The 20,681-nt window shown below is 46.8% G+C and overlaps 3 protein-coding genes and 3 non-coding genes across 8 annotated transcripts; all 6 read right to left on the reverse strand.

The window, feature by feature from the left end:
- Nucleotides 1–3,175: 3,175 nt before the first annotated feature.
- Nucleotides 3,176–7,616, reverse strand: rpl3 (ribosomal protein L3). Of its 2 annotated transcripts, none has more exons than XM_076751836.1 (9): nucleotides 7,122–7,616; nucleotides 5,828–6,020; nucleotides 5,389–5,557; nucleotides 4,890–5,025; nucleotides 4,490–4,676; nucleotides 4,100–4,362; nucleotides 3,887–3,982; nucleotides 3,591–3,710; nucleotides 3,176–3,309 (listed from the first exon to the last, which is right to left on the reverse strand). In XM_076751836.1, exons 2-9 carry the CDS (start codon nucleotides 5,865–5,867, stop codon nucleotides 3,265–3,267), a joined length of 1,056 nt encoding a protein of 351 aa, XP_076607951.1. In that variant the 5' UTR covers nucleotides 5,868–6,020; nucleotides 7,122–7,616; the 3' UTR covers nucleotides 3,176–3,264. The 2 variants fall into 2 exon arrangements, with proteins under 2 accessions (XP_076607951.1, XP_076607950.1); XM_076751835.1 differs by lacking the exon at nucleotides 7,122–7,616 and adding an exon at nucleotides 6,600–6,662.
- LOC143334750 (small nucleolar RNA SNORA54) lies at nucleotides 3,379–3,511 on the reverse strand. The gene has a single exon (XR_013078353.1). It is a non-coding gene; the product is annotated as a small nucleolar RNA SNORA54 (small nucleolar RNA).
- On the reverse strand, nucleotides 4,755–4,848 carry LOC143334752 (small nucleolar RNA U83B). The gene has a single exon (XR_013078355.1). It is a non-coding gene; the product is annotated as a small nucleolar RNA U83B (small nucleolar RNA).
- Nucleotides 7,122–12,055, reverse strand: LOC143333663 (uncharacterized). The gene is made up of 8 exons (XM_076751833.1): nucleotides 11,970–12,055; nucleotides 11,513–11,588; nucleotides 11,258–11,432; nucleotides 10,793–10,928; nucleotides 10,393–10,579; nucleotides 8,560–9,920; nucleotides 7,908–8,330; nucleotides 7,122–7,766 (listed from the first exon to the last, which is right to left on the reverse strand). Exons 1-7 carry the CDS (start codon nucleotides 11,970–11,972, stop codon nucleotides 7,908–7,910), a joined length of 2,361 nt encoding a protein of 786 aa, XP_076607948.1. The 5' UTR covers nucleotides 11,973–12,055; the 3' UTR covers nucleotides 7,122–7,766.
- On the reverse strand, nucleotides 10,658–10,751 carry LOC143334753 (small nucleolar RNA U83B). Its single transcript, XR_013078356.1, has one exon. It is a non-coding gene; the product is annotated as a small nucleolar RNA U83B (small nucleolar RNA).
- Nucleotides 12,056–12,476: 421 nt separating the features above from the next.
- Nucleotides 12,477–20,362, reverse strand: slc25a39 (solute carrier family 25 member 39). 2 transcript variants are annotated; one of them, XM_076751837.1, is made up of 12 exons: nucleotides 20,050–20,362; nucleotides 18,719–18,824; nucleotides 18,324–18,383; nucleotides 18,088–18,138; nucleotides 17,301–17,410; nucleotides 17,118–17,185; nucleotides 16,690–16,814; nucleotides 16,421–16,594; nucleotides 15,479–15,588; nucleotides 14,106–14,187; nucleotides 13,934–14,014; nucleotides 12,477–13,851 (listed from the first exon to the last, which is right to left on the reverse strand). In XM_076751837.1, exons 2-12 carry the CDS (start codon nucleotides 18,813–18,815, stop codon nucleotides 13,733–13,735), a joined length of 1,077 nt encoding a protein of 358 aa, XP_076607952.1. In that variant the 5' UTR covers nucleotides 18,816–18,824; nucleotides 20,050–20,362; the 3' UTR covers nucleotides 12,477–13,732. The 2 variants fall into 2 exon arrangements, with proteins under 2 accessions (XP_076607952.1, XP_076607953.1); XM_076751838.1 differs by lacking the exon at nucleotides 18,088–18,138 and having other exon boundaries at nucleotides 20,050–20,232.
- Between the last annotated feature and the right edge of the window lie 319 nt (nucleotides 20,363–20,681).

Genomic DNA, 20,681 nt, shown 5'->3' on the forward strand with positions numbered 1-20,681 from the left:
AAAAGAGTTCCACTGTGCCTCCATGGTTTATTTGGCATTTTCACTTGATGAATTAAAGATGGTTTCAGGTCTCATGTAAGTTTCAAGTCTTAAATATAAAGTTAATATGCAACAATCAAAGCTCAAACACACCGACTTTAATCCGTGACAGAGGCAAAGACATAAACACGAATACACAAATCTCTCATTTGAAAATTGGCTAAAAATTGTGCATTTATGGACGCAGCTTTTTCTCATAGTAAGAAGGCGAGTGACACAACAGGTTTTCGGGCCTTTAAATGATTCATTGAGAGAATTATCTGTTGATCGACTCGTTATTTCAGCACTGAATTCCGCCCAGTCCGAGCAGAGTAACACACAGTCTCATCGTGGTCCGGCCCGTGGCCTCCGTCGTGTGTTATAATGGTCCTGAGTGTGTGGTCGTCCCCTCCGACAGTCCGTCCTCCTGTCAGACACCAGGCTGCAGCCACACGCAGTCACTCCCCTCACTCTGCAGGACGGCCCGCCGCTGACTCCGAGCCAGCCGGCTGACGACCATGCCAGGACACACACCGGCACACAGATGCACACACCTACTTACATGTACAAGCAACTGCACACACCCTCACACACTCACACACTCACACACACTCACATAAATCAAATGCTTGGCCCTCCTCCCCGCTGTCCCAGCATGCACCCTGGTTACCTGGCTGCTGTCCCGCTAGCAACAGCTGCTACCTCAGAACTGGACTGGAGGTCCCACTGCAGGATAGCACACACACACACACACACACACACACACACAAATGCAGTCAAAAAGTAGAGACACAGACAGTACTGGCTTCATTTTTCCCTGCTCTAAGGAGAGCTCATTTAAGATGATGGAGGACTTAGCTAATTAGGGGCAGGGCCGGAGGGGTGGCCGGGGGGGGGGGCAATCACCCCTCCAGGATCTGATTGGCCACCCTATCAGAGTCAGAAAGTGATAGGTTGTTGGCTTGTTGGTATCATGGATGGATTGCTGAGGGGGTCTGGTGGGTTCAGGCCCGGGGACCTCTGGACTGAAAGGTGTGTATGAAGTGACTGTTATCATTTCCTGTTGAAAAAAAAAAAACACATAAGGATACAAAATGAGAACAAAGAGACACAACATGAAAACAGGGACAAAAAGAAACAAACACTGACTAAAAAAATGGCTAAAAAATGACACAGTGACCACAAAGTGCAGGTTGTAGTAATCTCTCTGCATCTCGTTCGGTCTGGGTGTCTGTAGGAGGGTTGGGGCTTGTTTGGGTTTACAAACAGCAGCTACTTATTAAGATAAATTCATATTTGGATTTTAACCTTGTTTGACATTCATTTAATACTCTGAATAAACAACGTCACTATTTACAGTGTACACTTTATGAACGCTAACACTCAGGGCCTTAAATCTGAGTCTCAACACATTTTCACTCATTTCCCAAACGTTCCCCCCTCGTTCAGGAGTTTCTGCCCCCCCCCCCCCCGCTCCCTCCATCCCCGCTCTGAGGAGAGCTCATTTGAGATGATGGAGGACTGAACTAATAGGGTGGAATGGCGCGGACAGGCCTTTATGAAAAGTGCACAGAGATGCTGTTTGAGCAGATGCACGGGGTCATAAAGGGAGCGCCTGCTGGGACGCCGAACCTCACCTGAACGGGACACAGGGAGCAATTAATGGCATAATTCTGGACCGTTAACTGTCACATTTAGCAGAGAGGGCATTATGTAAAGCAGAGCTGTGTGGGAGCTTTGAACTGCAGCTCTGCCTGTGCTGCAGCAGGGCAGGGGTCACCGCCTCTGGAGGTTATTATGTAACAGCAGGTCCATCTCCACGACTGTCCTCTGGCCACGGTGACAGAGGGCTTCACCCTGCGTCCTCCTCCCGCTGCTTCGACGCGGACGCCGGGCCTTCTTTTGAGGGCTCGGTTTACCTAAGTGTCCTTTAGAGGACGGTTTCCTCTTCGTCGTAGAACTGCTTTGCTAGAGAAAATGTCAAATTCTTGAAATGCGGCTCAACAGAGAACAACTGTCCTTCAACTCCCTCCACTGCAGGTTAATGGGAAGTAGGTGGGACCTTGAAAATCCTTACAGGAAATCCACATTTCTGCTACGAGTGCTGAATATTATGCAGAGATGTCTCAGAGAGGTGTTTTGCGGGACATCTAAACGGCCTGTAGAGCCCTCTCAGGGTCTTCCTCATTACCTGCTGAAGTGGAGGTTTTGGTTTTGGCAGTGATGAGTCAGAATGGATGATGCTGGGGCTTAATTACTGCACTGTGACTGCCAGAGTTCTGATGTCAGCCGAATACAAGCCTTACAGCTCAAGGACACATATAGCCAGTTAAAACATGCAATGTTAGCTAAACGCAGAGTGTTGCTGTCCATCAGTTCTGCATAGGTGGCTGCTCTCATCACAGCTGATGTCGACCTTTTCAGCTGCAGCACATGAGAGCGGGCTCAGGACAACCGCGTTTAACAAGCTCAGACCAAATCTGAGGTACTTTTACTGCATTTTCATTTAGTGGCATACATCTACATTTGAGTCACTTTATAAATTAAGCTTTTTACAGACAAGCTAGTAAAATATGATGCAGTCATATGTAAGAGCCCTACAGTTAGAGCTGAAACAATTAGTTGATTCCTTAACTGTGAAGTGATTAAAACATTTAGTAACTGAGTTTTGCATAGAAAACAAAACGTGACTTTGGATTCGCAGATTTGATTTTGTGGTTGCACCAATTGTCAGATAAACCAAGATACCTCCAGCTCAAAGTTTATCATTTACGCATCACGTTGTGCTCATAATCTGTTTCAACAATTAAAGGTATTTAAGAGAATTACTTTTGGTACTTCCCAGTACATTCACTCAACATTTTCAACGCAGGCTTTAGTTGTAATTTATTTTTCCTCTACTAGTGGATAAGACAACTTCACTGCAGCCTTTACTCTTAGGTAACTGTGCTATTAAAAAAAGAGAAAAGAAAGGAAAAGTTCTTTAAATACTTTCCTCCATTCAAAAACTTTTTGATCAAGATTCAGACACCTTCATGAAGGTGACCAGCCAATCAGATTTCCTCTGTTTGGCTTCAACATCAAATATTTTCCTGAGTCTGACCTGCGCATCTAAATAACTCCTGTAAAAGCTTTCATGAAACAGACATGGACAGTCTCTGGTTTTTATTTTTATTAAACAACTCTGCAGAACAGTAATGATGGTGACAGTCAAAGCAGCAGAGATATTTGTCCTGGACAGTGACTTCAAGCAGTCTCTTCCTTGGTGACACGGTCCTTCTTGAGTGGTCCCTGTGGAAACAAACAGGAGGATCAGTTGAGGGCCAATACTTGAACAATCAGCTGCTGCTCTGCAGGTTCATGTGTTCCCAGAGAGTGAACAGGGAGCGAGCACAAAGAGGCACTGCTCCCCTGCCTCACTGGAGCTCACTGTGGCACTGGAATGGAACCCAGAGTTCATACTGCAGACTGAACCAGGTTACGAACAGTGCAGGGCAAATCCATCAAGTCACACTTGATCTTTGAGACCAGGCAAAGAAACGCAGAGAGGGTTTGAGGTTTGGCTTTCTTACCATGAACGCCTTCTTTTCCTCCACGGTCTGGAAGCGGCCGTGGCCAAACTTGGAGGTGGTGTCGATGAACTTGAGGTCGATCTTCTCCAAAGCACGGCGGCTGCTCTGCACCAGCAGAGACTGGAGAAAGAAGGGAAAAAGAGAAGTTAAGTTTTGGGAACACATCTGTTTGTATTAATTTCCACAAAGTTCCAGTCAACAGCTCATGTAGAACATATGACCACCTCTTAACACATTTCTAGAGTTGGTCCAACAATAAAAATGAAGCACTACAAAGTGCAGCATTTTGACCTCACCTTACGCAGAGTCAGCACCCTCTTCTTGGTTCCCACAACGCAGCCCTTCACCATGACGAAGTCATTGGTCACCTCTCCATAGTGGACAAATCCACCCTTTTGGAGGAAGGGACAGAGTGAGTCAAGTCTTCTGCTTTCAGGTAAGAGTTAATTAAAAAAATAAATAAATAAAAAAATAAATAAATGAATGCAAAGGATGCATGAATCACTTACCAGGGGGTTGATGCTCTTGTTGGACAGATCATACTCAGTGGAGGCGTTGTTCTTCACCAGCTTCCCATCCTTGGTGTGGTAGCCCTGGCCGATCTTGTAGATCTTCTTGTTGATCTCAGTACGGTGGTGGTAACCCTTCTGACCGGCACGGGCCACAGAGAACGCCACACGGGCAGGATGCCAGGCACCGATACAGGCCACCTTACGCAGACCACGATGGGTTTTGCGGGGAAGCTTCTTTGTGTGCCAACGGCTGGTGACACCTAAGAGGGCAGGAGACGGGTTATTAGAGCCAGGACTCAACGATTAACCAAAAGACACGTGTGACTAAGTTATCATTTCATTTTAAATATTAAAACACTCATACTTGACTCTGAATGTGGACCTTACCCTTGTATCCGTGACCCTTGGTGACTCCAATGACGTCGATCATCTCATCCTGAGTGAAGACGGTGTTGACGGGCACGGCCTGCTCCAGCTTCTCACGGGCCCAGTCGACCTTGTCAGAGATGGAGCCTCCGTTCAGCTGCACCTCCATAAGGTGAGACTTCTTCTGCCTCAGGGGCAGCAGACGCATCTGCAGATTAAGAAATAAAACCGGTCAGAACAGAAAATCTCCACAACAAACTTTAAATGTGCAGTGAAAATGTTAGCAGCATAGTCTCAGAAGGAAGGCAGCATGGAAGGTATCCTCATATGTGTCGGGCGCCACGCCTGACGCAAGATCCGTGGTCTCATCACTGACAGGCAGAAAACTGACCAGCTCACTGGAAATCTAATAAACACTAACCTGTGTGTGGGCAATGACGCGGATGACCTGGCAGTACTTCTTCATGGCAGCAAAGTCCTTCTCCAGCTGCTTCTTGCCCTCCTCATCCTGCCACTTCTTGCAGTATTTGGTGAAAGCCTTCTTCTTTGACTTGTACCTGAGAGCACGCAGCGTAGGAGAGAGGACACATGGGTTGGCACAGGTCCTTCATAGCCACAACGGGCCAGCGGAAGAACACAGTGCATAGCTGCTCGCCCCGCCTCCATGTGGGTGAGGGGCTGTATCAGCTAATAAGGATTTCGGCTCATGGCGCAGTTTCTAAGAAGCACTTTCCACTGGCCAGAGGAGCCCGGAGCTCATCAGGGCACACGGCACCTGAGCGGAGCTGCCACAGAGGCCACCGTAATGTTAGACTCACTCAGTGAAAACACAGGACTTATTTCATTTCCACTGGGCAACTAACATCTGCTTCAAGCACTGCTGTCTGGTAAAAATGATCACTTTATGTCATGTGTCTCACCAGTTCTTGTAGAACCGACGCTTGCACTCGTCACTGACGTGCTCGGCGAAGATGGTCTTGAAAGAACGCAGGCCACGAGGAGTGTTGATGTAACCCACAACTCCGACCACGATCATGGGGGGAGTCTCCACGATAGTCACAGCCTCAACCACCTCCTTCTTGTTCACCTCTGCAGAACAAAAAGGCAAAAAGTTAAAATGTATTTGTCAGATTGTTTAGACTTTTAATGCATGTTTTTCTATCCGATGGTACAAACTGCGCTCAGAACTCGACATTCAGCAAGGGGTGTAAAACCCCATTATGTCCGCCCGTCGAGAGGCTCATCACAGGCAGAACACCACACATTGAATTCATTTCTTAACGTCCAATAAATACCCACAACCTTTCATGTCCTTGCTAATTAAAGATATTCACAAGCTGAACATTGTTTTCTACTCACTTGAGCCAGGTCTGTCGACCTCACGGACGATGTGTGTCATGCCAGCCTTGTAGCCCAGGAAGGCTGTCAGGTGCACGGGCTTGCTGGGGTCATCCTTAGGGAAGCTCTTGGCCTTACCGCGGTGGCGACGACTCCTCTTGCGGGGCAGGAACCCCAGAGATCCGTGGCGCGGAGCCGAAAACTTACGGTGGGACTGCGGAGAGAAGAAACTTTTAGCTGGTCCATCCTGAGCTGATCACGACGTGCAAGAGCTGCTACGACATTTAACCATGTGGGTTTGCGACATAGCGTGGCTGTAAATTATCTGGTTGTGCGTGTTGACGGTATGGTTTTACTTTATGTCAAAGTACAGAGGAGTTATTGACAGGCAGGCACTGCCCAACCTAGTTACTCAGGCCGTTAGCTTAGCTAGCTTACCACCAAGTATGCACGGTCACATTTCACGCTTAAAAATGAGACGTCGGTTGAATTAATTTGGCAGCCGTAATTAAAATACATCAAACAGATCTATGCAACATACGAAGAGTATTTTCACAAGATAATTTCAGGCACCGGCCTATGTCAAGCTGCCATTTTGGAGCCTGACTCGCCGGCATTGTACGGTGAGAAAGTAAGTATCTAACTAAAATACAATGAAATGTATGTAGAGCATTAATAAATATTTCTCTAAACATCAATATCAGTGCCTGTAATGTGTAAAACGTAACGGATGTTTCAGATGAAAGGCGGATTCCTGTTCAGCGTGTAAGCTGCACGTTGCTCATACACTCACCATTTTGTCTCCAATCCGGTTGAAAGAGGCCTTCACTACGAGTAAGTTGCCATTATATACCAATCAAACATCGCGGGGTTCAGCGTGACTATCGTCTGAGAAGCCCGCCCCCTGGTATTTCACCCTGTAGCTGTACTAAATTTAGCCGCCACTAGATGCCGCTGTTCGATTTCACAAAGTTTCTGCTGAATTACGTAATAACTTGTAATAAACAATAAATATGATGCTTAGCAGCTTTGTTAGCGAATCAAAACAACTCACCAGACCTCAACGATCTCCTTTGGAAGAAATGTTGACAAAGGGTATCATATCAAGAGTTTTACAGTTTGTTGACATTTTGCAGCCATTTTGTTTTTATTTATTTGTTTTTATAGTTTTTGATTTTGTCTTAATGAAGCAAACTGACACCATACACTAAATGTAAATGGCTGTATTTCGTTATGTTAATAAAAAGTATTGTGGGAAAAAAATAGAAATTAATATGATATATTCAACCTGGCTGCAGTGGTTTTTCACATTTACCTTCGCATTACACCTTCAACCAGCCTGCTGCACAGCGGCTGAGTGGGCTCAGCGTCTCCATCAAGGACGACTGTTGTAGAGGTGCTGAACCTGTGACTTTCACCCCCCAACACATTTGAAAACGTGCACAGAGGTTTGATCCATGACAGTGTAATTTGGTTCAGTTTCCTTGAGCGTTGAAGACATAACCTCTTCTGAAGATGCCTGCAAACAGTTTGAAAATAAAATAATAAACACACACAGAGTTTGTGGTCCAAGAGCCTCTCTCTGCAGCCAAACATGTTCAAGCTCAGCCTGAAGTTCAAGCTTGTTGGTGGGTCTTATCACAGTCTGTCTCTGTGTGTCGGGGTTTGCAGGGAGAGGCATCCCTGACATGAGGGCAAACCCTCTCCTTTAGTGTTCACGCAAACTAAATCCAGCCCCGCTGTGAGGAGACTTCGTCCCAACAGTCTGGATAATAATGTCTGCATGCGCTGCCGTGAACCGTCTCCTGCCAAGTGAAACACCGGCATCACCCAGCCAGCCTTCAGGAGGCAGGTGGCTCCAGATCAAGGTTCATCTTCTGGAAGAAGGCCTTCCCAAACTCGTAGGTGCTTATCATAATAGTGCAGGCCGGGGCCACTTTGATCACCCTGGGCATGAAACCTGAAGGAAATAAAATATTTTATTACCTTTTTGAACTGAAATGAAATTGATTTCGAACATGTAAATATACATATATATATTTTTTTAAATGACAAAAACAAACGAAATAGTAACAAAGTGAAACCAAAACATAATTCTCACTCATTTCGAGTGTATGTTGCAGCAGGTGCTGCAGAGCATGACGGCGTGGTCTCTGCAAATGTACTGTCCACAAGTGTAGCAGGTGTTGCGGATCCTCTTGGTGCAAGAACAGCACTGTCGCCTTGGCCCGAACTCTTGCAGGTTGCCGCTCTCCAGTGGCTGCAACTCCCGCACTGCTTTCACCAGAGCAATGGCGCTTGGATTTCGAGGGAGCCGCTGCCGCTCCTGCATTAGGGGGCTCACCAAGGCTTTGCCCAGCTCCTCCAAAAACAACCGCCGCTTGTGGGGGGCTCCCCCCTTCCACTGTGGATCAACACGTGTCCATAGGACAAAGGCATTGTACGCCGACACGTCCAGCATGTTGTAGAACATTGCCAGCGGCCACCTGTGGGACTTGCGCCGGCAGCTGTAGGCGCCGATAACCTGATGGAGAGAAGGAAAAACTAAAAAAATAAATAAATAAAAACATGGAATAACAGATAGAACAGGAACAATAAAACAATAAAAATTTCAGCTTTTTCTGCCCTGGGGGGCGACGGCTAGGGTCTGCCCTGCTGTGGAGCCTGTAATGCCCTGATAGCACTCCAGCCTTCCCCCCGGAGTAAATAATGTGTGGGAACAATTATATTTATAAATAATAATAAAAGTCTACCTTATCAAGATTATCAACACCGCCTTTGTTTCTGTTGTAGTCCAGCATTATTTGGGGCTTTCGGTGGACTTCATTACTGATGGCAGGCTCACGGTGTTTCGTGCTCAGCAGGATGACGTTTTTCCCCCGCTTGGGTACGTAGGACACCACCGTGTGGGTGGTTGTGAAGGCAAAGACGGAGGAGAGGACGGCCCGCTGCCTGACCTCCAGCAGCTCTGGGGGCAGCTCGGGCTTGTTTCTCCTCAAGGTTCCCACCATGGCCATCTTTCTTCTCAAGAGCTCTTCCCCAAGTCCGTAAGAGGTGAAGAATTTATCACATGTCACAGTGTGACCCTGCAGGCCCTCCACCAGCTCCAACACAACCCTTTCACCCTGGTTTACCTCTGGGCGGGCTCCCTCTTTCTTCCCTGTGTACACTGACATCCTCCAGGCATATGAGGTCCGGGCGTCGCAGGCAACCCAGACCTTGATGCCATAGCAGGCCGGTTTGTTGGGCATGTACTGACGAAAGCGGCAGTGACCCCTGTACGGCACCACCTGCTCATCCACACAGATGTCAACTCCTGGGTTGTACATCCGCTGGAGTTGTGGGGCCCACTTCTCCCACACCAGCTCAAAAGCCGCCATCTTGCTCTCCTTCAGCCGTCTTGGTCTAGACAGCTTGTCGTCGAAGCGAATCGCTGCGGATATTTTTTCAAATTTTTTGCAAGCCATAGTGGCCGAGAAGATGGCTCGTCCCGTGCCGTCTGCCCACAGACTTTTTGTAGATTCGTGACGTGACCGGTACGCCCCAGCCAAAATCAGCAGGCCGAAGTAAGCTCTCAGCTCCATCAGGGTGATCTCTTCCCAGCCATCACCATCAGTACGCCGGCCGTTGAGATTTGTGTATTTCAACACCATCTGGATTATTTCCTCTGTTATGAATAAATCCAGGCAGGATTTGATATCCCGGATGCGGCGGAGGGCATACAATGTTGGCCCCTCAGGGAGACAGGCGGCTGGGGAGTACCGGAGCATTTTAGCCTCGGTGCGTGCCCAGGAAATCAACTTGTTCCTTGACAGCCACTCCTCTCTCTCATCTGCTTCGTCATCGGGGGCCTCCGGCCCTGAGGAGCTGTCAGAGGCAGAGCTGGAACTGGCCTGCTTGGGGAACTCCTCTTCCTGGTCGGAGTTGGAGTTGCCGTCATCTTCCGCGGAGGAGGAGAGAGACGCAGCGGTTGAGGAGGAGGACCGGGCGGGACTGTGGGCCGGGCTCTGCATGGTCGTGGAGTGTTTGGGGGATGAGGAGCTTACAGGTCTAGAAGTCCGGGCTGAGCGGCGTGTGGGGGAGCTGGAGCGTTCACGGTGAGTGGGTCTGGAAGCTGTGACAGGGGCAGTGACCATTTCCATGGCTTACTCAAGGTTGAAATGCGTTTGGAAACATTGCAGACAGATAGAAATGTACACTTCTGGCCGTGGCTACATTTCTAACTTGAAAAAGTGAGGCGCCTGGCTGTCTCGTTTACTTTCTGCTCTGCAGGGATTCGCTGCTTGTTGGTTCCCAAACTACTCTTATGATGCAGACATGGCTGCAAAAGTCATGTTGATATTTACTCACTTTTCTATCTTTTCACTTCAAACATATAAATCAAAGAAAGGTTTTAATGACAGTCAATGGAGGTTTTGTCTGCGCAGTGGAAAATTTTGTCAACAGTGTTAAAATACAAATGAAAAGCCTTAAAAGGTCACTGGAGGACCTGAGGCTTGCCAATTTGAAGAGTAGGACACGTGTGACTCAGTTATTTCATTTTAAATATTAAAAGACTCGTACTTGACTCTGAATGTGGACCTTACCCTTGTGTCTGTGACCCTTGGTGACTCCAGTGACATCGACCTTCGCGTCCTGAGTGAAGACGGTGTTGACGGGCACGGCCTGCTCCAGCTTCTCACGGGCCCAATCCACCTTGTCAGAGATGGAGCCTCCGTTCAGCTGCACCTCCATAAGGCGAGACTTCTTCTGCCTCAGGGAAGGCAGAGATTTCTGCAGATTTAAAAATAAAACTGGTCAGAACAGAAAATCTCCACAACATACTTAAAATGTGCAGTGAAAATGTTAGCAGCATAGTCTCAGAAGGAAGGCAGCATTGAAGGTATCCTCATATGTGTCGGGCGCCACGCCTGACGCAAGATCCGTGGTCTCATCACTGACAGGCAGGAAACTGACCAGCTCACTGGAAATCTAAAAAACACTAACCTGTGTGTGGGCAATGACACGGATGACCTGGCAGTACTTCTTCATGGCAGCAAAGTCCTTCTCCAGCTGCTTCTTGCCCTCCTCATCCTGCCACTTCTTGCAGTATTTGGTGAAAGCCTTCTTCTTTGACTTGTACCTGAGAGCACGCAGCGTAGGAGAGAGGACACATGGGTTGGCACAGGTCCTTCATAGCCACAACGGGCCAGCGGAAGAACACAGTGCATAGCTGCTCGCCCCGCCTCCATGAGGGTGAGGGGCTGTATCAGCTAATAAGGATTTTGGTTCATGGTGCAGTTTCTAAGAAGCACTTTCCACTGGCCAGAGGAGCCCGGAGCTCATCATCTGCCACAGAGATCACCGTAATGTTAGGCTCACTCAGTGAAAACACAGGACTCGTTTCATTTCCACTGCGCAACTAACATCTGCTGTCTGGTAAAAATGATCATTTTATGTCGTGTGTCTCACCGGTTCTTGCAGAACCGACGCTTGCACTCGTCACTGACGTGTTCGGCGAAGATGGTCTTGAAGAACCGCAGGCCACGAGGAGTTTTCATGTAACTCACAATTCCGACCACGATTATGGGGGGAGTCTCCACCATGGTCACAGCCTCAACCACCTCCTTCTTCTTCTTCTTCACCTCTGCAGAGCAAAAGGCAAACAGTTAAGATTTATCCGTCAGATCTTTTAAAGTGTGTCCGTAGGGAAGCTCTCGGCCTTACCGCGGTGGCGACGACGCTTCTTGCGGGGCAGGAACCCCAGAGATCCGTCTCGCGGAACCGAAAACTTACGGTGGGACTGCGGAGGTAAGGAACTGTTAGTTGGTCCATCCTGAGCTAATCACGACGTGCAAGAGCTGCTACGACATTTAACCATGTGAGTTTGCGACATAGCGTGGCTGCAAATTAACTGGTTGCGCGTGCTAATAGTATAGTTTATTATTTTGTCTTAAATCACAGCGGAGTCATTGATTACTGGCCAACCCAGTCTCTCGGGCTGTTGGCTTAGCTAGCTTACCACCAAGCATGCAGGTGTACAAGGAGTATTTTCACAAGACACTTTGAAGACAGGCAGCGGCCAACAAGTTTAAGTAGAGCTTCAATAAATATCACTAAAAACACCAAAATGACTGTCTGAAATATACACAATGTAAAGGGTGCTTCAAATGATTATATTCACCATTTTGTCTGCAATCCGATTGAAAAAGGCGCTCAGTGCAGGTCGGTTGCTTTTGTTTACAAATCAAATATCGCGGGGTTCAGCGTGACTATCGTCTGAGCAGCCCGCCCCCTGGTATTTCACCCTGTAGCTGTATTAAATTTATCCGCCACTAGAGGCCGCTGTTCGATTTCACAAGTTTCTAACGTATTACATAATAACTTGTAATTACATTAAGAAGTAAATATAATATATTCAACCTTTTATTATTGACCGAGACAGGAAAAAGCAGATGTAGCAGTTTGTCTTTGGCCAATAATATTTCTGGAATATATACTAAATTTTGTTATTTGTGACAAATGGAGAGAATATGCATTTTGGTTCTCCTATGGTGTCAGTTTAAATCAATTTAGAACTGAATACCACTTTTCTTTTTTACCATTTTTTCTTTTTGTATGCAGTCAATAATGTCCTATAATATAGGACATTATTGACTTGTTGGGGAATAACTCACACAGCACAATAATCAAGCAGTCTTAACATTTATTACGATTTCATTCATAGAAAAAATCAAAGGACACACATTTACATCTTTGAGGTTAAGGCTGCAATGTTTTCCTTTATGATCCAGTGATGTAACGAGTTTTGATGTCACCTTTATTGTAGCCAGAAATTTCAATCATTTCATCAAAGTGTTTTATGACTTCCTTTACCTGAGAAGTCTTGGAAAAATGCCAGAAAATCTGTGTGGCTTTGGGGAAACTGGCTGCAGTGGTTTTTCACATTTGCAATCTTGGAATAAAATTATTGCAATAAACGCTGAACTCCATGCACCAATAGAACTACATCTTCCAAGAAGGCTCGCTTTCATCTCTGCATCAGGCCTTGTGTTTTGCATCCTGTGACTTTCGTCCAGTCATGGGAACAGAAAAGAGGAATACATTCAACAAACATAAAAACCTGTAGTTAGTCTTGTATTTCCATTTCACAGCGAAATTTAAAGTGCTGCAAATGATCAAATCTATCCAGCACACAAAACAGATGTCAGTCATCTACGGAGATGTCATGCTTTACTGCTACACAACAGCAGGCTAATGCAGCAGTGCTAATGCAGGGTGGGCTGGTTTGTCTGGACCCTGTGTTGAATGAAGTTGTACAAACCATGCAGTTGGTCACAGGCGATGTCAAATGAGAGAATGAGAACTTCTTCCTCCGACTCATGCAGCTGCTGCCCTTAAGAGTGTTTGAATTTTCCCATCAAGCATTACACCTTCAACCAGTCTGCTGCACAGCGGCTGAGTGGGCTCAGCGTCTCCATCAAGGACGACTGTTGTAGAGGTGCTGAAGCTGTGACTTCCACCCCTCAACACATTTGAAAACGTGCACAGAGGTTTGATCCATGACAGTGTAATTTGGTTCAGTTCCCTTGAGCGTTGAAGACATAACCTCTTCTTAAGATGCCTGCAAACAGTTTCAAAATAAAATAATAAACACACACAGAGTTTGTGGTCCAAGAGCCTCTCTCTGCAGCCAAACATGTTCAAGCTCAGCCTGAAGTTCAAGCTTGTTGGTGGGTCTTATCACAGTCTGTCTCTGTGTGTCGGGGTTTGCAGGGAGAGGCATCCCTGACATGAGGGCAAACCCTCTCCTTTAGTGTTCACGCAAAACTAAATCCAGCCCCGCTGTGAGGAGACTTCGTCCCAACAGTCTGGATAATAATGTCTGCATGCGCTGCCGTGAACCGTCTCCTGCCAAGTGAAACACCGGCGTCACCCAGCCAGCCTTCAGGAGGCGGGAGGCTCCAGATCAAGGTTCATCTTCTGGAAGAAGGCCTTCCCAAACTCGTAGGTGCTTATCATAATAGCGCAGGCCGGGGCCACTTTGATCACCCTGGGCATGAAACCTGAAGGAAATACAAATGTTTTCACTTCAGAGCAAAGCAAACTTCAGATTTCTACCCGACAAAAGACAGAATACGAGCGTACCTGCAAAAAGGCCTCTGTAGCCCAACTCGGCCCATATTTCCTTCATTATGTGCCATGTTGATGAGGTTCTCTTTAAGGAAACTAGGAGGAGTAACAATAAGATGCTGTTAAGAATAATGTGCTTCACACATGACTAAAAACAGTTCAGCGATCAGCGTGTAGAAGTGCAGACCTCCCACAGTGTCTATTTCTCCCAGCTGGATCTGTCTCCGTGTCTTCACCACGTCAAAAGGCAGCGTCAGGACTGCAGCGATCTACACACCATCAGAGACAACAGCAGTCATACAGCGGACGACACACACGCGCGGCCGAAGGTTACACATCAACCTGTCAGACATAATCTGTGAAAGAAGGATAACCATTCACATCAGGAGGGCAGATGCTGAACTACTGCACAGGAAACATGACCATGTGAATGTGGGCCAGTCGCAGGCCAGATTCTCTGAACACGCCCCTGACCACGCTCCCATTGGTCAGACTGAAACCCTGAGTCCTATGAAGGGACGTACAGCTGACTGCAGTCAGTTCACCGAGCAAATATTTCTCAAAGTTTCATTTCAGGATTTCACAGTTATCAGGTTCTAACATCACTGATGAATGTTAATGAAAGGTTAGCACTACGGTCTGTTTCAGCGTGCTTTACGGAGGGGGTGGAGATACTTCGGCCTGCCCTAGTTTCAAAGTAAATGTTCCACTAATTTTCTCACAGTGTTTGCTGACTCACACCGCTTGTACAACTCGGGTGGCCATGAAACTCTCTTCAATGAATAATCAGAGTAAAAGATCAGCAACTATCCTTAAAAATACTCGCTCCTTGATAAAAAGCGAAAAGTCAGAGTCTGTGCACACGAAACGACAAGACGTTCACCACGACTCTGAAGGTGTATTTCAGTCTGCCAACAGTCTGCAGACACTAAAGAGTTCACCGGTGACAAGACTGATTTTACAATCTGCAGCTTAAATGAATTTACTTTTGGATTCTGGGTCAGTTTTGGATGAATTCAGTCCCACTACCACTTCCTGCTTACATGCAGCCGTGCATGCTGATCAACATAATGACACGGCTGCTCTTAAGTTAGCGGACGTGTTCTACCGTACGAACACAGCCTCCATCTTCCAATCGTTCAGCCACCTTCTTGAAAAGGGCGTTATAATATTTCCACACATGCATAAACCTTTAAACAAGATAAGATAAGATATTCCTTTATTATTCCCACAGTGGGGAAATTTCCAACAAACATGTTTTAAGCAGGTGTGTTTCTCCTCATCAGAAATGTTGGCGTTGTCTTTTTGGACATGCATGTCTAACCTTGCAAACAGCTGGTCAGACAACACGCAGAGCTGATCGTAAACAGACTGTCTCACAAACTGCAGAAAAAGCTCTAATCGAGGCACATATTCACATCAGCATCACGTCTGAATCTGGAAATGCTCATTCAGACGTCGGCCTAATTATCCAAACACACTGTGTTATTCCTAATGACAGCGACAAACGAAGGAAAGCCTTGACCTTGTCTTGTCTGTCCGTCACAGCTGGGTACTTACGGCTCCAGAGACGGCTCCTGCAGTGAAGCTGATGGAGAAGTTGGCCTGAGTCGTTCGGGACTGTTCACAGAGACGAGCCTTCACCAGTTCATAGTTAAACCAGTACAAAGCTGAAAACACACACAGACAGGGTCGGTTACATTCCCAAATCATCAGTCCGTCTCAAATTACTGCTTATCTTTAGTTTACTATCCGATTTTCTGTTTCTTCCATTTGACCTTGTTAAAAGGGTTTTTTGGGAGGTTCTCTGGATCAAAGGCCAAAGGAAAGACGCTGCTGTTTGCTGTAAAGAGTGTAAAGTCCCTTGAGGCAAACTTGAGGCTGTATAACTAAAATTTACTTAAGTAGTGACACTATTTACTCAAAAACAAGTTTCTGGAAAATGATGCAGGGTGTCAGTAAAATAAAGGGAAGCTGAGGAGAGAAAGTGTGAAGAGTGTCAGATACGTTCTTTCCTACACTGTTTGTTTACAAGAAAAATGGATGAAATATCCGGATGAACATGGGAAGTTTTGTACCCATTAACGATAAACTGAACATTTATTTAACCCCACACTCTCTCTCTCACTCTCTCTAACCCTAAAGGAGGCCATTAAACAGCAGATGCTTCAGCAGATTCTGAAGGATGGGGAGAGGGCATCAAGGTAACGACGTTTTTAGCTGTGATCTGACGGAAGGAACGACTGTTAGGGACAAACTGAAGTTATTAAATGACAGCAGAGGAGTGAGATATGCTGCACGAGCGGTTTGACAAGTTCCAGTGGATAAGATATATTTTTCCACTGTAACTGTAACCAACATGAAGTCGAGCTAACAGCCACATTTCAAGTCTACAGAGGATCATTGCTTCATAGATTCCATTTGTCATCTGTCACAACCCTTTTTAAACTTAGAGTTTTTCTGAATGCAGCGTTGTTGTATTGCATGCTGTTGTGCTCTCACCAGAGAAGGGAACGTCTCTGAGAACGGTGGGTCCCCAGCCCCTCCACAGCGACAGCAGGCCGTCCTGCGCCACAGCAGAGCGGATGCACACCCGCAGCTCGCCGTAGGACAGCCGACGGGACTGCATCTTCGTCCTGACCAGCTCCAGAGGGCTGATCACTGTCACAGCCCCCACTACGACCGACACACACACACACACTGGGAATCAAAAACCCATCAACACTTCACAGTCAGGATATGTACATGTGTTAGTGCTTTAATGGACTCACATCTGGCCAAACCACCAGCAACAAGAGGGATGTGGCTGCCCTGGAAACCCAGACCGAACCTCAGGAAGTCCCGCAGCTGGTCGTAGCAGGTGAAGTAGATGATGGTGGCAGGCACAGCCATAACCCTGCACACACACACGCAAACACACAAAGGTTTTAACTGAGTAAGTGCTGGGCAACACTGTACACTGTGCGCCATGTCGATGGACAGCTTCATCTGAGAATCGAGGCAGACTGTGTGGAAGTCTGCAGATATGTTGGTCTTTTATTAAACAACTGCACACTCGACAGTCAGTGTTGTTTCCAGCTGATGCGGAGGCTCCTTCCTGACCGCAGCAGCTTAAAAAATATTTATTATGTACTTATAATTACTTATTAACACCTTAACATTAGGATTAGAAACATTTTCTGAGGGTGAGTTCACTCACAGTGTTGGTGGCAGCCCGCTCCACAAAGACCTGAGTCCTTCATGTCGAGTGATTTTCACGAAAGCGTCCTGCGGCACAAACAAACAAACAAACAAACAAACAAACAAACAAACAAACCCTTTGATTCATCCTGTGTGCAAAAACAAGTGCTAAAAGCAAAGCTGCTCATGTGCTCGTACTCACAAGTGTCCCACTGAAATGTGTCGGTGTTTTGTACCAGCTGGTGCAACTGGTTCCATTCTGACACACGTAGATGTGATCCATCAGTCCATTACAATACAGGAAACATTTCCCTGTGAGAGACAGAAGCAAAGGTCAGCAGAGTAGAAAGCACACCGTTAACTGTATGACCCCCCCCATTCCCAGCAAACACCAGATAATTTGATCTAAAAACAACTTTCTCATTAAACAAGTGTCTGATTAGAATTATGATTCGATCTGTGAAGCTCCCACGAGTCCTAAACCGAGTTAGGACAGCGGAGGGAAGGCTGATTAATAAAACATGCGATGGCAATGACCGCAGAGTCACTCAGAGGATAAGTGTCCTCATCACTGCTTACATGGCCTGTTTATTTAGGACGGTTTAGGAAAAACTATTGACAAGAAAAACATCAAAGAAACTCTATAAAAAGCATCATTGCACGGCCAAATTTGACCCTGTGGAGGAATCACAGGAAACAAAACTTTCACCAGCAACAGAAAATCTTCAGACAGAAAGGCTGAATTTTCAACTGGAGGCATTTAACTTCACACTGTGTGTCGACGAACAAATAAGACTGAAGGCCAAACAACAACATGCACGTCTGAGGCGACAGGAAACACGTGGATTTATCTGGGTGCTTTGCTTTCATTGGCAGGAGCTGCTGTTAGTCGAGCATGTGATCATGCAGCTGTGATGGACTGTCAGGTTTAGTTTTTTCTTTTTTTAAAACAAGTTTTAGCATTCAGCCATGGTGGGTCAGATACTCACACTTGGAGGGGCGGATGACGCCAGCCCATGGAGCTGATTCACAGGCTAAAGCTACGAAACAAAGCAAAAGGCAGGAGAGACTGAGAGAGCGTCCAGACAACACAAAGGACAGGTGTGCTGAGGTTAGAGAAGCACCAGTACACATGGCATCCACAAGCAAAGTTAACAGCAAAGCCAGTGTTTCATCACCCAAGGATGACCTAAAACCACAGAAGAAGACAGGCGCCATGTCTCACCTTGGTGGAACGGTGTCTGCTGAGCCTGCAGCCTGATCTTCACAACATCCAGCGGTGTGACTGCAAACAAACACAGTGTTGGGATAGGCTGGAGGGCGTCCACCTGACCAACAGCAGCACAAGCTGCATCTCCCAAAATGACCATACAGCTGAATCAATGCCTCACTAAAACAACAACTTTAAAAAAAAAAACTTCATCAAAAACAGCGTTTAACGCAAGACTGCTGTGTTAGCCTGCATTAGCGTTAGCGAGGCGGACCTCGTACCTGGCAGACGAGCGCATGAGACGAAACACTGGGGAAAACTTCACTGGACAAAAACCATCATATTATATTCTATAAAGACGACATACAGACACAAGATGCTTTTTCTAGTCTTTGTTTCCATGATCTCACCAAAAACAGATGTGAGGAGGGCTCCGGTGCCAGAGGCCAGCATCTGCTGCACTGGAGAGATGGCAGCCACGGGGCCACCGACGGCCCGCTCCCCCATCCTGGCCACCTGTCAGACCAGGAAAACAGAAAAAACTCACCGCGCGTCACACTGAGAACACACTGTTCTGTAACTTGACTTCACAGAATGTTTTCCAACAGGTGCAGGCCGACGTCTTTGTCTCCTTGTTATGTAAAACACATTAGGAGAGCTGGTGTGGTGCAGCACCCGCAACCTAACACCTAGTTCGTAGTCGGTTAGTGTCGGAGTGCTGACGGTGCTGCTCCAGGTTAGTGTCACGGCATCAGAAAAGTGTTAAAAGGGTGGGAATGAGCTTCTTAAAATGTGAATATATTTTTTTTTCTGAAATCTACAAGCCATCTTCATATTTCACAAGCATCTGGCTGACGGGTGCTGATGTCCCACCCTGAGTTTTATTCCCTGTTACTGGGTGATTTAGTGGAGCCAGATCTGCTCCATCAGTGTGAGCTGGGTAAGTCTAGGCGGGGTTGATGTCATGGGATGGTTGAAACAGTGTGATAACTTATCTACGATGAGCATGTCACCAGACAGCCAGTGGGACCCAGTCCTCACTGGGGGGGGGGGGGGTTAATGACATGCAATCAGCCAACAGTGACACGGAACAAAAGCTAATGAAGGTTCTGTCAGTGTCAACAAATGCATCCCCAGCAGCCAGGATGTGTGAGCTGAATATGCACGGAGGAGGATTTGTACATAAGGAACAGTCATGTCTGACTCTCCTGTTTCACAGCTCGTGTGTTTGTCCTATTTCTGGACTTAATGACACTTTGGTTTTAGCAAAGCTGCTTTGCCAAAGTGTTCCACTGCCTTCGTGCCCAAAACAAACATGGCGCTAAACGTGTCCTAAAATGAGATTCTGCTTACGCAACGTTATAGGGACTTTGATCACGCCTCATTATAAATGCACCTACATTATGCTCATGTTGACGGGATACAAGTGAATGAAAAAACAGGAGGACAACCTTCACATGAGCGTATTTTAACGATGCACTGAAACCTGCAGCTCCATCAAAAACTAAGCTTTGTCTTAGCACCATTAGCTTCCCAATTTATCTTAATACTCAAACAAAATTGATTTATTTTCAACGCACACTGGAGGAGAGGAGGACAGGTTGGGTTAGAAATCAACACGTTAATTTACCAAATGACTGAGCCAAACCTGCCTCTCACGTTAACATGTAACTGTCAGCATGAACTACCGTTAGCAGGTTAGCTAGCTACCGTGTCAGAGGACAAGATAACGGCTACTCACCTCTACTTTAACTGCCAGCGTCGGTGTGAAACTGCGGCGTCTTCGCCCATTAAATTAACCTTATGTTTCCACATTTAAGAGCTAACGTAAAGCAGCAGGTCATCAGTGTCCTCCGTTGCTGATGGGCCGTAGACATGTTTGCAGAGTCGAGCTAAGCACGCAGCAGAGCGCTGAGGAAATGTCTTATAGGTCACAAAATGTGCGCGCAGGTCAAGTTCATTTCACAAATCTATAGAAGAAGAGGCTCCGTGACAGCCGTGCGTCATGATGGAGAGTCGACGCTGCGGATTTTGTGAAGATCAGCGGAAGCATCGCAGGACCCCGCGTGGCCCCGCCCCCTGCCTCTACCGCCCCTGCGGCTGTGGCGCCGCCTGGTGGACGCGACGCGGCGGTGCGCTGCAGCTGCCGCATGTAAACAAGTTAGTCCGTCAGTCAACTGCGAACTGTTCAAAGCGGCGCGAACAGGAGCGACTTTATTGAGCATTACGAGACGTATTTAATTTAAACAAACTGATTTAAGGGACCAGGGGAGGCGCTGAAGGGTATTCAGGGAAATTAGGGACCTCTCTCTCTCTCTCTCTCTCTCTCTCTCTCTCTCTCTCTCTCTCTCGTGGGCGTGTCTAATAAAGCGC

The sequence above is a fragment of the Chaetodon auriga genome, chromosome 16 (assembly GCF_051107435.1).
Source record: "Chaetodon auriga isolate fChaAug3 chromosome 16, fChaAug3.hap1, whole genome shotgun sequence".
In the NCBI taxonomy this organism is placed as follows: Eukaryota; Metazoa; Chordata; class Actinopteri; order Chaetodontiformes; family Chaetodontidae; genus Chaetodon; species Chaetodon auriga.